Here is a 17,715-nt window from a genome sequence, read left to right as displayed (position 1 = left end):
AGTATATTTTGAAACTTAGATTGTCACGGCGGTGCTTTCGAGTTGGACACCCCTGTATTAAAGCTTCAGAAAAGACGAAGACAACCAAAAGACCAAAATACAATTGGTCTTAAACATAGGGTTTTAGGGCTCTATGACATTAGGTCAGGACCAGCAGCTGGCTACTTCGCTCGCTAAGCATATTGAAAAAAATGCCGATACAAGTGCAAAGTCAGGCCCGAATCAAGCCCGTTTTTCATGAAACCCAAACAAGACCCGAACCCGGCCTGTGAAGTCAGACCCGACTTACAACCAATACCACTAGTTTTATAAGAAAGTTTTTTTAAAAAAGTTACCTTTTTGATCACTTTTTCTTGAAACAAAGTTGGAAAAGGCAGTAAAACCAGAGTAGGTCACCAAGAAATCTTGTAAACAATTAAAGTTGATTACTGAGGTAATTTTCACAAAGCAGCTAATTTGTTTGTGGCATATCGGCCTTTTAAAGAAACCAGTTGTTCCCTAAGCTAGCATCGAACGCAAAATCAGCCATCTTTGAAGGTTTATTTATAAAAGAAAGCAATATTTAGAAGATCTATTAATTCATGCAGGCCATTTCATCGTCAAATTGTGCTACAGTGTAACTCATAGCGTTAGGAGAAAAACTATGTGTCGTCCCAACTGCGTTTTGTTTTTTATCACTTAAATTGCTTGTTGCAAAAAATAATTACGTAGCAAAACATGAAAGATAGACAGGAAGCAAGAAAAAAGGAGGCAGCACCTTGTGGATACCGATAGAAAAGAATGTTCTGTACATCGTCTTCTTCACATATCGAGTTAGGTGCATTACGAGTATGATGTGCGGTAAATCAGATTCAAATGTTTCCAACAATTTCAATGACCAAATGAATTCTCAACGACCATACAATGTCTTTTTAACTGCATTGCTAATCAATTATTAAAATGAACTGTGATGTTTGTGACACTCCAAACAAAATTATGTTATGTAGCATGTTACTTACACAAAACACGATAAATTTTCAAACCCAATCCAAGATGTGTTGGCGTCATCTTAAGATCGCACTCGTCTGCTGTTTTTGGAATCCCTTACCATACAGGATCACAGCCCCGAACTTGTCGCGTGACCGTTTTTATCGCTGTTTACTGCACGTTTTTACCAGTCATTCCCGCTTGTTTTCGCATGTGATTTGAAAATTTGCCGTTTGCCAAAACCAACAAAAAATTGTGGGGCTGCTCAAAAATACGTAAGCCCAAAGCGTGCGCACTCTACACAAGGCCGACATGCCTCAACTAAATTGTCTGCTGAGAGAAAAGTAATCAAGCGATCGACTTGAAATTGCTCATCAGCCTTCTTGAGGCTTGTATCTATTTTTTACCGTCTTTGCCGACTTCGAATTCCAAAAAATGACTTTGTGACGTCACAATTACCATTTTTAAAAAAGGTCCTTTGGGAGAGGGGGCACTGTGCAGCGCCCTCCGGTGACATATCTACCGGGGGTGCATCAATCGACGGTAGGGGTCCTAAGGTTTCTTGCGATGGCTCCCGCTTGTAGCTAGCTCGTCGCAAAGCCGAGATGTAGGCTCTCAAAGATGACCGTTTTTACGTACGATTCTACACTTGGTAACAAACGGGTACGTACGACTCTACACAAGGCCGACATGCCTCAACTAAATTGTCTGCTGAGAGAAAAGTAATCAAGCGATCGACTTGAAATTGCTCATCAGCCTTCTTGAGGCTTGTATCTATTTTTTACCGTCTTTGCCGACTTCGAATTCCAAAAAATGACTTTGTGACGTCACAATTACCATTTTTAAAAAAGGTCCTTTGGGAGAGGGGGCACTGTGCAGCGCCCTCCGGTGACATATCTACCGGGGGTGCATCAATCGACGGTAGGGGTCCTAAGGTTTCTTGCGATGGCTCCCGCTTGTAGCTAGCTCGTCGCAAAGCCGAGATGTAGGCTCTCAAACATTCCCTCATAAGAATTGCTTTTCCTAATGCTGTGTTTTGGGAATCCCCTTTTGTGTTAATACATTAAAAAAGGAACCCAATATCGTCATAATTTCTCGCGCCATAGAAACATTATGATTCGTATCTATTTTTTGTTGTTTTTTGGTCAATATTGTTGATTGTAATGTTAATTATTGTGAGCATTTGTGGAATTAAGTATTACACTAATTTCAACTTATAATGTTGTTTTTTATCAATTTAGTCTAATGCTAGCTCTCTTGTTGGTTTATCAACACTAATTTGTAATTTGGTGTTGTACCTAACTTTTGTTCGGTAGTTTATTTCGACCTTATTGCAACAGTGGTTGGCAAGGCTTCGCATCAGTGACGTCAATTTTTTTGATGTTGTTCAAAACAGGGTTAATGACGTCATAGATACGCAAAATTTTGCATGACGTCATCATATGACCTAAACTATGTGGTGACGTAATTTCATGATTTTGTGACGTCATTAACCTATGTACGTACGATTGTACACTAGACCCGAAGGCAGTTGAAACCAATCCGGTCAAAATCAGCGTTTTACCAGCTGCCAAATAAAACAACACCTTGCTTGGCGACTTCCTTCGCTCCTTCGCCTGTGGCCAGTAAACACGAACCCACCATGAGGTAGTTTATAAACTGATTGCAAAATACACAGCAAGCAGGCTATTGACGTCACCCAATGGAACAGTAATTGTTCTATTGGCTGTTGCGTCACAGGACAATTGTTACGTTTGCCTGACAAATTTAAATTCACACCGGTTGGGAAAAACAATGTAACATTAAGCATGGAGTATAAAGTATGCTAAGATTTTATGTCATGCATTTTTACCACAATAAAGCATTGCATTTTTTCAAGGGCTTCAAGTCTTGCCTATTTTCAGACCTGCACACATTCTGGCAATGGGAATGCCAAAGGGTGTCCCTGCAGGAGACTATGGTACCAAATTTCTGCAGGCACTTTGCACAGTGCCGGATTAACCATTAGGCAAAGTAGGCACGTGCCTACAGGCCAGTCAAATATACAGGCCACTTTACAACAACGATCTTTGTGACAATGATTTGGCAACACTGATAATTCTAATTTTTTAGTTTGCAACCCTGATTTTCGGGCCACTTATAAAATGTGCCTACAGGCCAGCAGACCCTTAATCCGGCACTGACTTTGCACTGCTGATTGTGTTTTTGCTGTGGTGCTGCCACATGTAAGATGATCTGTTAACTGCACTGTTAGTTACAGTTCAGTTATAAGATGGGAGACATCAAATTGATGTGGCTAGAGCTGTAATTTCAAATTTTTTTCTAAATTTGGCGTATTTACCGTAGATAAAGGCCAGGTTACAGATAGATTATATATCAGATTTAGATGAAATGGCACAGTGGCAAAGGTTATGTTCTTTGGAGTCTGGACCTGAATTAACGCTGGTGGTTACAATCAAGTTTTAATGTTGAATTTTAAACTCTTTTTGGTATTGTCCACGTAGTAGTTACAGTTACAGCCTGTTCAGTCAGTCTACTTTTCCTGCCTAATGCAAATGACAATATAGGCCTTCTTTGTGGACATTTTGACCAGGTAAGCAAATACTAGATATGGTTATTCGCGCAGAAGCAAAGAAGCTTGCACAAGAAACTGACGCAAGGGCGCTGTGAATGAATTAGATGGACTTTTTTGCGACATTGAACGATTGCTACATTCTTTTAAAGATTTGTTTTAATGTTTGTGTGTTTCAGGTAGCAATTGAACACTATGCAATGGATGTCATTTATGAAACATCTGCATATGATGCATTGGCGCAACATGAGTTAAAAAAATTCGCCATTGTGAAATGTTGAACCAATGTCAATCTTGCCACGATCGAATTTAAGGCGCTCTTCGTGTGTCCAAAATTGACTGCTTAAATCGAGAAAGGTGTAACTGATTTTCCTGTGCCTATGGTTCTCCACTTTTTTCAGGCCAGCAGGCCCCATAAAAATATTATCATTTATTCCGTTTTCGTGAATAAAGGAGGTAGGACTATACGCAACAAGTACATTTTCTTGAAATATGTTAACAGATAGAGCTTTTTAAAAATGATCTAAACTGCTTTACAGCAAACACCTTAATCCAATGCATGATTCTTTTAAACATGTTTTTTTGCCATTTGGCAATGTTAAATGCTAATCCCGTTTTTCACTAAATCTACTGGACATCCTCTGGACCAGGGGTCACCAAACTTTTTTGACTGCGGGCCGGATAAGTCTCAAAATAATTCGCGCGGGCCACATAGTTTACATGTCCTAGCGCCGCCTTTCAAAACTGAGCCCGCGAGGCGATTTTTCTAGGTGCGACAAGATTTGGTCTTGCTACGATCCCATTTAAAATCTGGTGATGCGACTGTTAAATTGTGTAGGTCGTCTCTTACAAGCAATGCTTGTATGTTACGTCACAAGTAAAGGCATTTGTTTGCGCACAATTGACACTAGTAGTCTTGTCTGTGACGTAACAAACTGACTTAGGATCAATCCTGGGCGTTGTAATCCTATTAAACTAGGTAATATTATTACATTTTTCGTAAGAAGTAGATTAATTTTTGAATGATACAAAGTTATCAATACGATTTGGCAAACCAAAAAATGTGGTCGAGGGCCGAATGAAATGACCTCGCGGGCCGGATCCGGCCCGCGGGCCGTAGTTTGGTGACCCCTGCTCTGGACGATCCAAAATGTCATAACGGACCATCAGTTGAGAACCACGGTTCAACGCCATTGGAAACCAGGCAAAATCGTTTGCAGCAGGTATAAAAAAATGTTACACAATAGACAATATTTTATAATATCGCCAGTGTTTTTTGACATATAGAATCAGAACAGTTATTTGTCTCAAAATGTCCAATTCCTAAAGTACTGCTACTGGGCAATGCAAAGTACCCTTCGAATCGGCACTTAATATAGTGTTGTGTTTTTACTTATTCCTGAAAAGCTACTGTTGCCAAACAAATTGGTATGTGTTATAAGATGAAATTGAACAATACCGTTTGAAGTACCACCATATATACACGACAACCTATATATGGCGAGCTTTCTGCATAATTTTGTGAAAACTATCAAACAGCCCACTGCAGTTCCCATGGCAGACACAATTGTTTAAAAACTGCGACATTTATTTACAAACAAAAGTAGAAAAACACTTGAAACATGAAAAATTGCGACACCTTGCGAAAAAAACGTCAATTACGTCTTCATATAAAGCTGCTTAATAATCTCAAAGCAGGGTTTAGTTCACAATATAGAAGATAATCGCACAAGTTGTACAAGTAGGTTGGAACTGCTTAACAGGCATTGCAGGCGTAAATGCAGTCAATAAAAGTACACAGATTGGGTGTTAGCAATGATAACTATATGTACGGTCACCAGTCATTGCAAAAAGCCATTGATTGTCTAAAACAAAAGTACATTTTTTTGTAATTTACTTTATGAGATGATTGTTGTACACAGGCGCACATATTAAAAAAATGTAGCACTAAAAGTGAAAAATAATGTTAAAACTAGAAAAAAAGGCTTCTTTTAACGTGAACATACGTTCGGCACTTGCAAAAATGTAAATCAGCAAATTCGATACTCTTGCGGCAGATTTGAAGCTAAAAAAGACAGATCCCCTATCAGCGTTTTAAGACCGAATAATTAACTGTTAAACTTAAATTCTTCATTCCATTAGTGCATTTTGTGAAATAAATTTATATTATACCGACCAGAAACACTTAACAGGCTGAAATCATTCGTAACGGTAGTTAGTTCAAAACGAACACTAACATTTGTGGAGTAAATAAAAATAGGCCCAAAACGATACTTCAAACTATTCAAACAGTGAAATGATTTAAAACAGGTTGTAGCACAAAAACTAATAGTCAAACTAAGCAACGCGAAAATTCAATGTTAAATTCAATGTAGGTTTGTATGGACCAAACTGTAAACGGTATAACGTAAGGAAAAAATGACCTGCTGGCAAAGTGAAGTAATGACGAATTCGTACCGATGAATCGCTTTGACGTATTTGCAGGGAAGGCACTGTTTCGGTACCCGGTGATAAGTGTCAAATGATTTTGAATGCGGCTAAAATGGCTGGCGAATATTTTGACTGATGGTACGCACACTTGCACCAATAAGCGATGCGCTACACCCAATCCCGATGACGTCACACAGCAACGTGACGTCACGATTTTTTGGTTCACGGCAAAACAAGTCTTGTGCGGCAAACAAAAACACAAAAAATCACCAAAAACGCAAATTTAAATAAAAGAAAAACATTTCCTATGTGGTGTTGATTTGAAACTTAAAAAGAGAAAAAAAAATGAAAACCTTTGAAAAACCTTTGTGGTTCGTGTGAAATAAAAGAGAATGGATTGTTACAGTGCTAGCATGAAGTCTCGCGTCGCTGCAAAGAAAATCGTACCGGCTGGGGGCGCTCGCGAGCCCGTTACGCAATACACAATTAATACTAAAAAAACTGAACGCTGGGTGGCGCCAGTACTGCAGGGTTCAGCCTGAAAGGCACAGAGAACAAAAACGACAACGGTAGTAAGATCAAAAAGAATATTCAGATCTGTCAAGTTGCTAAACCGGGGGTTTACCGTGTGAAATTGTCGGCACTCGTTCTTGGATTTAAAAAGTGGATTGAAAGAAGGCAGGCAACCCCCACAGACACGGATTGTTTGGATTCAATAAATCGTTAGGGGATCGACTAGTCGGCCCTACTGGTGGGAGTAACTACGCTGCATGACGTCACAGTGACGTGTTCGAGGGGCAGGTTTCCGGCTCGATCACAAAACATGTGAACTGTTCCCCCGCCGGCTCTGTAAAAGTGCAAAATCAATTTTATGAATTAGTCAACTATTAAAAAGTACGAGTATCATTATACTAAACGAAATACACGATTCCATAGGGATATGCATCTTAATATTTTTATGAAAACAAAATACTGTACATGCATATGAAGATTAATCTTACTGCACACAATGGGTCTACTGCATATTATCTTCATTGTACACTTTAAAGTAAAATCAATACACCACATCACCGAGAGATTGTTTTCCTCAAATAAAATTAATTAAAGGAAAATGGATGTTGTAAAAATGTAAACAAAACTCACAAATAAATCGTATGCAAAAAACGCTTGATTTTTGCAAGCTAATCAATTACAAAAAGCATACACAAACCGTGTGAAGACGAAAATAAAACATTCGCAACAAAAAATTCCTATCACCTTTTTTCTTCCTTTTCATGCATCAGACCCCGAAGCACCAAAATATAAATGTAAAACTGAGGCAGTACCGTAACTTACTGGGAGAACCAGCCTCGGTCACTTCTGTTTCTACGCTCATAGTCCGATGAAAACCGTTCGTGTAGGTGTATTGTTGCGACAACAGTGATGACGTAGTTGATTCGTGACGTACCGATCTCTGAGTGGCGAGTTTAGGCATTGCCCATTCCAGCTCCAACTTAAATCGACGCTTGTCAAAGTTGCGATTTTCCGACCACTGGATGTCGTGGTTAAGCTAATAAAGGGAAAAAGATTGCTATACGAATCCATCACTTCAAACTCTTGACCCAATTTGGCCGCAATGTCAAGTTTGTGATCAGTAAACTAATTGCCCAATTAGCTGTTATAACTACCGCTGCTATACTCAAAAGGATATTGACAACAGTTTGAAGCATTTGACTTTTTATTCTAACTTGGAGCAATGTATATCAAACCCTTTGCAAAATCATAAACTCAAGACAAAGGGTTAGTTAAAGCTGTTCAATCACTTATGACGCACTTTCGATTACGTCACATCGTTGCGTCATAGGTTTTTTTGAAAACAAACAACATTAACCCACAAATTCACGAAGAGGCAAATTACGAACCTTCAGCGCTCGGCGAATCATCAGATGCGTTTCGTCGACGTTTGAATGCTGCTTGATGTATTCACGAGTTCCTGGGACTATCACGAATATCATTTTGTGATTGGATTCGATCATGGAATGAAAACTCTGCATTGCGAAGACGATCAGATTAAATAACAATTTTTTTTCCAAGTGATATTAGCAAATTTTTGTTGAGAAAATTTAAATCAGTTTTCAATAAATTTAGTCGTTTTGAAGGTACATTTCTAATTACAATCTTTACAATGCCCAGATAACAAGACTTGTCCATGCTAAACGTATATTTGCAAATAGGACAGATTTAGAATAAATGGTAAAATTCATTGAAACTTTAACACTATGTATGTCAAATGCATAAAAGTTTTCTTTTTACATGCTGCTGTATATATTACCACAGAAAAAAACAAACTAGATGCAGTGGCGGTTTTCTATGTGGTTTTTCGCTCTACATATTCGACACAAAAACATGACCTTCACTTAAAAGTGTATTGACACGCCCTAAGGTGATTTCAGTTTCTCCCATAGCACTGCAACAGTCACAACCCACAAAATAAGGTTTGCTTCTTAAAGGACTTTTACCTTCTGCAGGCAAAATATACTCCAGTGGTCCTTTAGGTATTCCGGCGTCAACACTATCACCACACGATGGCACTGTCGCATGGCGTTCATAGAACTGTCGACCCGCACTGCAGAAAAATATCAATATTATCATTTAAGTTGTAAGTCATGGTACGACAGACCCATTGAAGGCGTTACACCGAATCAGCCGGCCACCAAGCATTCACCGTATGACAAGGCGTAGGCTAGAAAAATCTAGCCTGTGATGGGATTCAAAACCACGACAGCAGTCTTTCCGGGACTCGCGCTCTACCAACTGAGTTACACTGGCTTAGTGGAGAACCAACCGAAAGTTGAATCACAACCACTGTTGCCTGCCTCGTATGCTGCACGTGTCAGCTTTGTTAAATTGTAAGTAAAACACATAAAGCAAAACTGTTGCGATGAAAATCGTAAGCTGGCTCAATATTAATGCCCGAACCCAAAGGTACAAGTCTAAATCCCGGCTCAAAGCCATGTGTTTAAAAGTAAGGCCCAAATGAGGCCCGGAAATTGAAATTGCGACACAAATGATGCTGAGCGTGCTGTCAGGCCAGAATCAAGCCCGTGTTTTTTTGAACCGCAAGCCCGCATCAGATCCGAAAAGTTTGGCCCGACTTACAACTGTGATTGAGATAGATTCAGTAAAGCTCGTGATTTTGCATTCGTTACCTTTATACTTATAATTAGGAGTACCTAAGTATCCCCCACAAATGTAAAAACATGGGCGCAATGCATTATAATTTCCTGTTACACACGTTGGGACCGATAAAACAAAGAGGCACGGGTTGGAGACGTAATCAAACTTCCTATATAATTGAAAAATCTCGTCCATAAACCATTAAAAAAACCTTTTAAAGGATAACTGTTAGAATTTAAAAACTATGTAAAACCTAAAGTAACATCCACATACTTTCGCTTTGAAAGCCGTCCCTGTTCTCATCGTAGACTCGATATCCGAGACTCTCAAGATTTGAAAGTGTAGCAGCCGTTGCGTCTCTCGTTTGTTGCTGGGCGAACTTGTCCATCTCCGTGGAGAAGTGATAAGAAATGAACGCTCCGTACTTTTTGTCATCTGCACATCAATCGCAATTTAGGGATTAAAAATTACTTTTTTGTGACAGAATTGCTTCGGTTCGAAGCCGTTTAAGATTTATTTTATTCAAGCAAATGAATATGGAAAAATTTCTACATTGAAGATAAACAGTTAATACATATTAAAAAAGAAATTCATGTCCTATACTAAAAAATCTAAAAAAGTGGGCTACGTTGTACCCTGCAGGAGAAACATACGAGATGTGATCATACGCGCAAAATATGCCAAAACAATACTTCGACCCGAAGTCATCATATCATCAATTTGATGACCTTATCTCTATTGTGCACATGTCATCACTTTATGATGATAAATTACTTTACAGGTGATGCCGAGCAGGGCGACCTGGTAATTGAATCTAACGCAGTTCCGGGACTTTGCTGCAGAGAACCGTTCTTGCGGGATTTGCAGACCCTGATTGCCGCGCCGTGCCGGAAGCGGCTCGTTTAAAGTGTGAGTAAGATGCCGTATTTGGTATGTACAGGTTGTTGTCCGTCAGCATAAACATTGTGACTACCACACCGGGAAATAGTAGTTTGCAGGTTAAGCCTCCATTTTGTTTTTGTGTTGGTAGAAGAGTTAATTCAGTAACATATAAATAGGGGTGCTGACTGGGCGACTTCCTGAAGCCCCATCAGTAAGGGAGCCTCCAATTTCCGGGTTTTAGCATTTTTGCCCTAATAGAGACTTTGCTACATAGGCAAATTTGTATTAATTAATTCTTTCAAAGGTTTATCTAGGATCCCCATACAACCTTAGTCCGCCCCCATGGTTATCCGGTAACGACTTCTGATATATATTTATGAAGAAAAAAACAAATATCTGCAAACTAAAAATTGTGTCCAGCTATCAGCAAAAAACGAATTGATGTCTTATCTGAAGAGTATGCACCCCCAATCTTTGATCTTTGATGGGCCAAATGAAATTCCCATGTAGTCCAAACATATTCGCATACCTCGCATTGCTCGAATAAGGTTGCAAGCCCATGTATTAGCTTATAAGACGAGTTTTTCTTACCAGTCTCGTATTTTCCGAAGTTCCGTTTGTAGTAGAGGCAGAGATAGAACCGGTGCCAACACAGAAAGCAGACGACAATAAGAAAGAGAACGAAACATGAGAGGCAAATAAGGACAATGTAGTTGATACTGATGACGTGGGGCTCTTGGTCGAGTTCCAGCAAAAAAGTGTCGTTTGCCATTTCAATGCGTTGCTTGCGAACCGCCACGACGTATGTGCCCAGATCAGCTTCCTGGACGTTGCTGTAATATAAGAAACAACCACGTTTAAAATTCCTAGATAAAACGCATTTAATCATTGAAAAAAAATCAATTTTCATTAAGCACACTTTTTTCAACCCCAGAAAATTTTTAATACTTTTTTAAATGCTAAAATTAGAAAAAAGTTGCCAATATTTGCCAATTTGTCTACACAAAAAACAACATAAAATGGTCAAAATATTTTAATTTGTAGAAACTATTAAACCCATATACACACTTTTGTTACGCAAAAATGATACAACACATTCAAAACGAGAAAGTTTTTTTGTTAAAGTTCAAAAGGATTGTAACAGCGCCAGAGTGACAATTACTGAAATAAAATTGTTTTTTGTTACTTACTCGATCCAGAATCTGACAGTTGTAGTGAATCTAGATTGGGCTCGTTCTTCTTTGCTGGGTACATGAAGGAAGCAGGGATATTTGGTGGTGCTAAAAAGTTTACACAAATTAATAGATTTTGGAAAACTAATAAGCCCACTTATGCGAGTGTTAAAAAAATCAAAAAAAATGGTTAAAAAAGCTATATACAAAAAATTCACACAAAAAGTTATTTATGTTTCGTTCACAAAAAACGGCAGTGTGCATGTTATAAGGTTAACGGTTAAAACATGTTAAGATCGAAAAATACTGGCGGCGGAAAATGGCCGAAAAACGATGTCAAGACGTTTTACATGCTGTTAAAAACAAGTTTAAACTTAAAATTTGGATTTATATAAAAAAAACATTTCTTCCTTGAAACCTCAAAGGTAATAAAATTGCAGTGCATTTGCAAAAAATCGGCCAACGTTAAATTGAAACGGCATGTACTTACAAATTGCAGTGAAGGCGGGATTCTGTTCCGTTCATGGTCTTTCCCTGGGCGTTGTTCATGCAAACGTTAGTTACGTTAACCCCTCGCACCTAAACCAAAAATCAATGTTTGTCAATTTTGCATTTGTTAAGGTTACATCGGTTTAACACCAAACAGAATGTTTCTGTAACGGAATGACGAAATTTGCGGCAAAAATGTGGTGTTTTATTTTATAATTTTATCTACACGCCCAAGGTTCTAAATCCCTAAAACAAAAAATAACTCGTTAGTGATGATTACAACGGCTCAAAAAGACGCAAAAAGTGACACGCATTCAACCGTTTTGGCAAAAGCTCCTGAAATACTAAGTACACTAGTTTATTTTTTAATCAGTTTTAAACTAATTTAAAAAAAGGCAATTGCGAACTTTACGGAGTATTATTGTTTTTGTTTCAACTGCAATTTAAAGACATTTTTTGAATTTTTCTGAAAAAAAAATTTTCTGAAAAAAAAGAAGTGAAATTATCAAAGTAAGAGGCTCGTCCAATCACCTTCTTCCATTTTAGGGCGTGGTCAAAAGCTTGGGCGTAACCGTTTCCTAAGTCCAGCACACATTCGATGAGCAAGGGTTGGCCAAGAACAACACGATGTCGGGTGTTGAGACATTTGATTTTCGGTAATCCTTTGGAGATCTTCGCTATAAAAATCACAATTGCAAATAACTGCTTATCAAACCAGTGGTTCTTAACCATGAGGTCTGTTTTTTATTGCCTGTTTCAAACTATAAGAAAGGGCGTGAAGTCTGGGACAAATAGCTAAGGGGTGCGTGGACAAAAAAGATTATGAACCACTGATCTAAACGTTTTACTTAAGGAAAAATGTCCGAATGGGGAGCGCTACGGCTTTATGCTCACACAGTTGCGGGTTCTTACTCCTGTAACCACGGAGCCCCAGCTTTTTAAAGTGCAGTTTGCTGGTGGAGATATATGCGTCGTTTTTGTGCAACGTAATAGCGCCACGAAACGCTGAAAAAACATGGAATTTTCAGAAAAGCAAAACATGAATTTCAAGCAATAAATTATTGCTTCAATTTAAAACAAATATACCTTGAAATATCTTGCATTATTATGTAAACGAAAACGGGTTCAGAAAAAGTTAGATGTAAAAATACATAACATTTCACATCATTTAATAAACTTCGTGAAATTTTTTTTACAAAAGAACAAAATAACTTAAAAATTGGTGGACTGTTGTGTTATTTGCTTAACACATTCGAAACTACTTCGTATTCATAAAAACAATAAACTTAAATTGGTGTTGGACAAAAATAAAAACTTTACTCGACTTGAACCACGTGAGTTCAATACAGACGATTCAAGTTGCAGATAAGCATGCAAGATTTTAGTACATTTGAACAAGAACAAAGGATGTCATTATAACAGCGAAATCGATATTACGTTTATTATATTGTATAACTACAAAGACAGGCTGGTTTAAGTGTACTAATAGCAGATGATACTTACGTTTTACGCAAATTTTCTGGTGAAAAGCGAACCTCTCTTGACCGTTGATAACATACGCACAAGAATAAACCCCAGGATGGTCGTAGCTCACTTGACTAATAACCATCTGTACAACAACCAAGAAATGTACAATGTTAAGCTTGAGGTACAGCTATTCTTAACACCATACTTCACGGAAGACCCCCATTAAGCTAAACTTTAACAGGTGACACGGTATTGTAGAGAAGTAAGTGTTCAATTTTACTTTAAGAACTAAGTTGTAAACCTAGTTTTATTAAATTTGAAATGATAATACGTTACCCAAATGCAAATAGCCCTACCTATCAGCATTTTGGAGAAATGCCGCTTTAAATAAATGGTTCCTGTCACCTATCGAAATTTAGCTAAATGTGCGTTGGTCGTGTGGTATGGTGTTACAAGATTTTACGAAGCCTGCATGCACAGAAATAAATGTCCTAAACGAAGCGCCTGTGGGGACATTTTATAGACTTGTTGAAAATTTGATTTGATAGATCTGTTTAATGTTCTATAGGTTCACATATTGGTGCCTGCAATGTTCAGTGCGGACAAAATTGAACAGTAATTGCAGGATTTCGCCACAAAACACAGAAAATACATGCAGGATGCGACCAAAGTTCCCTGTATTTTTTTGGTTTCGTGGGTACACCAAGATAAATTAAATTGTCTTGTGCTTTGAGAATATAAAAGCATCTCTTAGAGGAACATATATGACTTTTCTAGCTCTTTTAGTATTGTATCTTGCCGAAAACAATACTTACACACAAAAATCGAGAAAATTGACAAAATAAAACAACACAATTTTTACAGTGGGGGTAATTACTTAAAATTATAACACTGTGGTAATTCGAAAAAAAGAAAGAAGAAAAAATTTGCACTAACCTCATTTTTATCGTTGATTTCCACACCTGTGATATTCTTAATATCGGTGCAGTTTCGTCTCCATACAACAGTATGGTTGTGACCACTTTGAGCGTGGATTGGATGGGGGTCGTCTTCGCCTATAACAAGCAAAATTAAAAATTAATAAATTAAACGCAGTTGCTTGGCGATTGTAAACCAGTATCCTCTGTGGTTTATATCCAGTTGCGGCATCGAACGAAATTGGTAAGGCATGGCTTTTCGGCTTGTCCCCCCAACAAATTGAATTACCGTTAGCTAAATACACCCAATACGGCCCATGTCTTATCACCAATTGCACCGATAAGACCTTACAGGTCGAATCTTATTTATCATTTATTGGCTTGGTGCTTTAAGATTAAACGAAAATTTTTGTAGCAAGTGAGGTTATGAAATTTTTGCATTGGAAACTAAGGTATAGTGCTATAGTTTTATTGGATTTTAAATGCTAATACCTTACCCCGAACCTAATAGCCCTAATAGTGAGAATTTTTTAAGATATATCGTTTTAAATGGGTAAAGTGCTCTTTGCGCCACCTGTCGAAAATTAGCTAATTTTGGCTCCGCCGTGAGGTAGACTTCCAAGAAAATCAGGGGGCGCGCTAGGAACCAGTTTATGCTGCACATTATGTTGCAAGTCATCAATAAAAAACAAACTTTCGGTGACAACTAAGAGGTTTCGAGATTGTTTGACGATCACCCCGACATAAATTATATCACAAAGAAATCTTCTTAAAACTGTACCGCATCAAATTCTTCAACTTAAAACTGTACCGCATCATAAGCCCAATTTTTTTCAATAAAATATATTTAGTAGGACCCTGGAGTTTTTTAAGGGATTTGCTGGATGCCCCAGATTTGGAGTTGTAAGTCGGGCTTTTTGAGCCAGGTTCGGGCTTAGGTTTCTTAAAAAACGGGCATGATTCGGGCCTGTAGTTTTTGAATCAATTTAAGTAGCCAGCAGTTGCCGGACCTGACCTAATGTCAAACAGCTCTAAAACGCCTTTTTTCAGACCAATTATTGTGTTTGTTGTCTTGATTTTTTCTGAGGCTTTAATGTATTAGCCTGTCAATCAAACTTTCGGGTCAAAACGGGCTTCTCAAAAAAGATTCGGTTTCGGGCTTGTACTTTTGAGTTTGAGCCGAGTTCGGGTTTCAACTTCAGGCCCGTTTACAACTCTGGGATACCCTATTTAGCCCCTAATACGCCTGGTGAAATGTGCCCTGTATTAGAAGATTAAACATGGTCCATTACCAGTAAAGCATTCCAGTATTAGAACTTTGTCGAGTTCTGTCTTTTCGTGCCACGGTGAGTAGTTTGTCATCGATTCATGACAAGTCATTTCTTCCAATTCGGACACATTTAATCGGTAAACGTATCTATAACAGGTGCCCTGGTCGGAGCTCTGTTAAAAAAGGTTTTCAGATTGCATATGTTTAAAGCGAAACCAATAAAAAACAGTTTTTTTTAGCCATGGATCTTACAAGTGGATATCGTTGTTAAAACTTCTCAGAATACAGAGCTTATCAGATAATACTCATGAGCTTTTTTTTTCCTTTGAACAATTTTCCCAGAGAAACATATATGCCATCTATTACCTAGGTACACGAGACACGGATTTGAAGAGTAGCCTTACTAACAAAAAATTGCCAGCGAGGTTGTTTTTGTCGAAACGTTTGTCCAATAAAATTTCTATGTTTTATTCTACATCGCTGGCAATTGCATTTTTAGCAAAGCTATCTCTTACCGTAAAAGCATATAGAGCCCAATAAATGATAAGCTGCAGCTTATCTCTTACCGAATTCAGAAATCGCTATACAGTCAAAAAATAACAAATTTTTTAAGAAAAATAATAAACAAATTGCAATTTAAAGGTGAAGCCAGGCCGCATTTTTATTTTGACTTGAACTTGTGATCCCTGAGTAGATTTAATTTGAATTATGCTAATCACGTCAATATCATATTGTTTTAGAACCAATGCACCATTCATTGGCCTGTATTAAATTAAAGATTTGGTATTTCCAATACGTTATTAAATTACAATGGCAATAGTGCAAAGATATCTTTTCAGCTTGTTGCACAACAAGTCAAGTCAACAGGTAAAATTTATGCATTATGGCAGTCTGGTTTACATTTGCCAATATGTGTAACATCACTTACTACTAGATCGAGGTAGTAATTGTTGGAATGGTTTGGGTGCACTTTGTGAAGAAAATGTTTTGTATCGTAAATGTCGTCACTACTCCAAGTATTATTGAAGATGACCTCGCCTGAACCCGCGTCAGTAAGAACACACTGCAAGAATTAAAACGTTTGTTGCTATTTAGGTCATAAATTCTGCCTACAAAATTACCATAATCCGTTATTTTGAAGATCAAAATCGTGAAATATTATTGATTAAAAAACATATTGTTAGCAAGTTAATTGTGAATATATTAAATAGCTGTTGAAGTTGCAATTGCTGAAACGTCTGCATTGCAATGTCTTCAATACATATAACCTCTCGGGTAGTACTACCTTTGATCAAGCCATTTATCCTTGTTCGGTGTTCATGATATTTCATAGCAATAAATGACTATGACAATATTTTGTTCATATCATTTATCCAACAAGAAGGACCTAAACGCTTTTAACAGCCACAAAAAGGGCTAGTTTGTTTGAACTAATCCAAAAATTTTCACGATGTTATATCGCGACCTGTGCTACTTACAGTCCATTCTTCACTGAACTCATCATAGATAATGGTTTGATCACAACTAAAACTGTGTGGCCATCCGCTGTGAGCTGGCTCAGTGAAGACCTTCTGTGTAAGGCATGACGAGTTGCCTTGGCCTGTGATGGGATAGAAAACAATTAGCTCATAAAATTAGTGGAATGTCAAATCTACCACGACAAACAGCGAACTGCATTCCAAATAAAAACTTGGTCGCAAAACCTTTATATTGTCCTAGATTATTTGCGTTGTTACAAAGTTTATTGGTATGTAGAGATATGAAACTTTTATGTCGTTAGTTGTCAAGAAGAGATCCTTCTGAGAAATCACTACAGAAATAAATAAATAAAGTTCTAAGTTATTTTCTGTTACATTTTTAGTAACTTGTAGCACCGGTCCTTACAAATTGGACCGCAAAACCAACAAACGTTTGTTTGGCAAAAATTGATCAAACCGAGAAAAATGGAAGGTCTCATAGAAATAAACCTTCGAACTATTTATTTGAACAAATCAGTACCTTTGTTGATTTGTGCTGCTTGAGTGAGGTAAGCGTGTTGTTCAACCAGCAGCAAGGTCGTCACCACAAAAGCACCGATCGACTTCATGACGTTCTTAAACTTAACACCAAGTTTTCATTGCACAGAGTTAAAGGGCAGTTTGCAATGTTAAATTACACTACATAAGCCTGAAACATTGGTAACAAAAACACATTAGTTAGGATATTAGGAAATTTTTACTGCACAAAATATACCAGCTTTCTTTTGTAGGTGACTGAAACTATACTGAACTCGACACAGACGAACGCTTTATGTGAACACCACATTTTTTAAAGCACTTTTAGGACCAGGTTGGAAAAAAGTCAATAATCTAACTAACGCATATAAAATCTAACTGCTTCTAGCTATAGTCCACT

General features: G+C 37.8%; 1 protein-coding gene across 2 annotated transcripts; it reads right to left on the bottom strand.

The window, feature by feature from the left end:
• Positions 1 to 5,105: 5,105 nt before the first annotated feature.
• LOC145239448 (X-linked interleukin-1 receptor accessory protein-like 2) lies at positions 5,106 to 17,488 on the bottom strand. Of its 2 annotated transcripts, none has more exons than XM_080102769.1 (15): positions 17,320 to 17,488; positions 16,800 to 16,921; positions 16,250 to 16,384; positions 15,344 to 15,494; positions 14,071 to 14,189; positions 13,171 to 13,276; positions 12,199 to 12,344; positions 11,669 to 11,757; positions 11,197 to 11,286; positions 10,598 to 10,839; positions 9,398 to 9,559; positions 8,467 to 8,573; positions 7,870 to 7,995; positions 7,304 to 7,517; positions 5,106 to 6,815 (listed from the first exon to the last, which is right to left on the bottom strand). In XM_080102769.1, the coding sequence occupies exons 1-15, from the start codon at positions 17,405 to 17,407 to the stop codon at positions 6,745 to 6,747; spliced, it is 1,968 nt and encodes a 655-aa protein (XP_079958895.1). In that variant the 5' UTR covers positions 17,408 to 17,488; the 3' UTR covers positions 5,106 to 6,744. The 2 variants fall into 2 exon arrangements, with proteins under 2 accessions (XP_079958895.1, XP_079958894.1); XM_080102768.1 differs by having other exon boundaries at positions 7,294 to 7,517; positions 17,320 to 17,482.
• Between the last annotated feature and the right edge of the window lie 227 nt (positions 17,489 to 17,715).

The sequence above is a fragment of the Phallusia mammillata genome, chromosome 7, assembly GCF_965637545.1.
Source record: "Phallusia mammillata chromosome 7, kaPhaMamm4.hap1.1, whole genome shotgun sequence".
Lineage (NCBI taxonomy): Eukaryota > Metazoa > Chordata > Ascidiacea > Phlebobranchia > Ascidiidae > Phallusia > Phallusia mammillata.
Note: the sequence above shows the minus strand (reverse complement) of the source record. Positions and strands in the feature narration are given on the sequence as shown.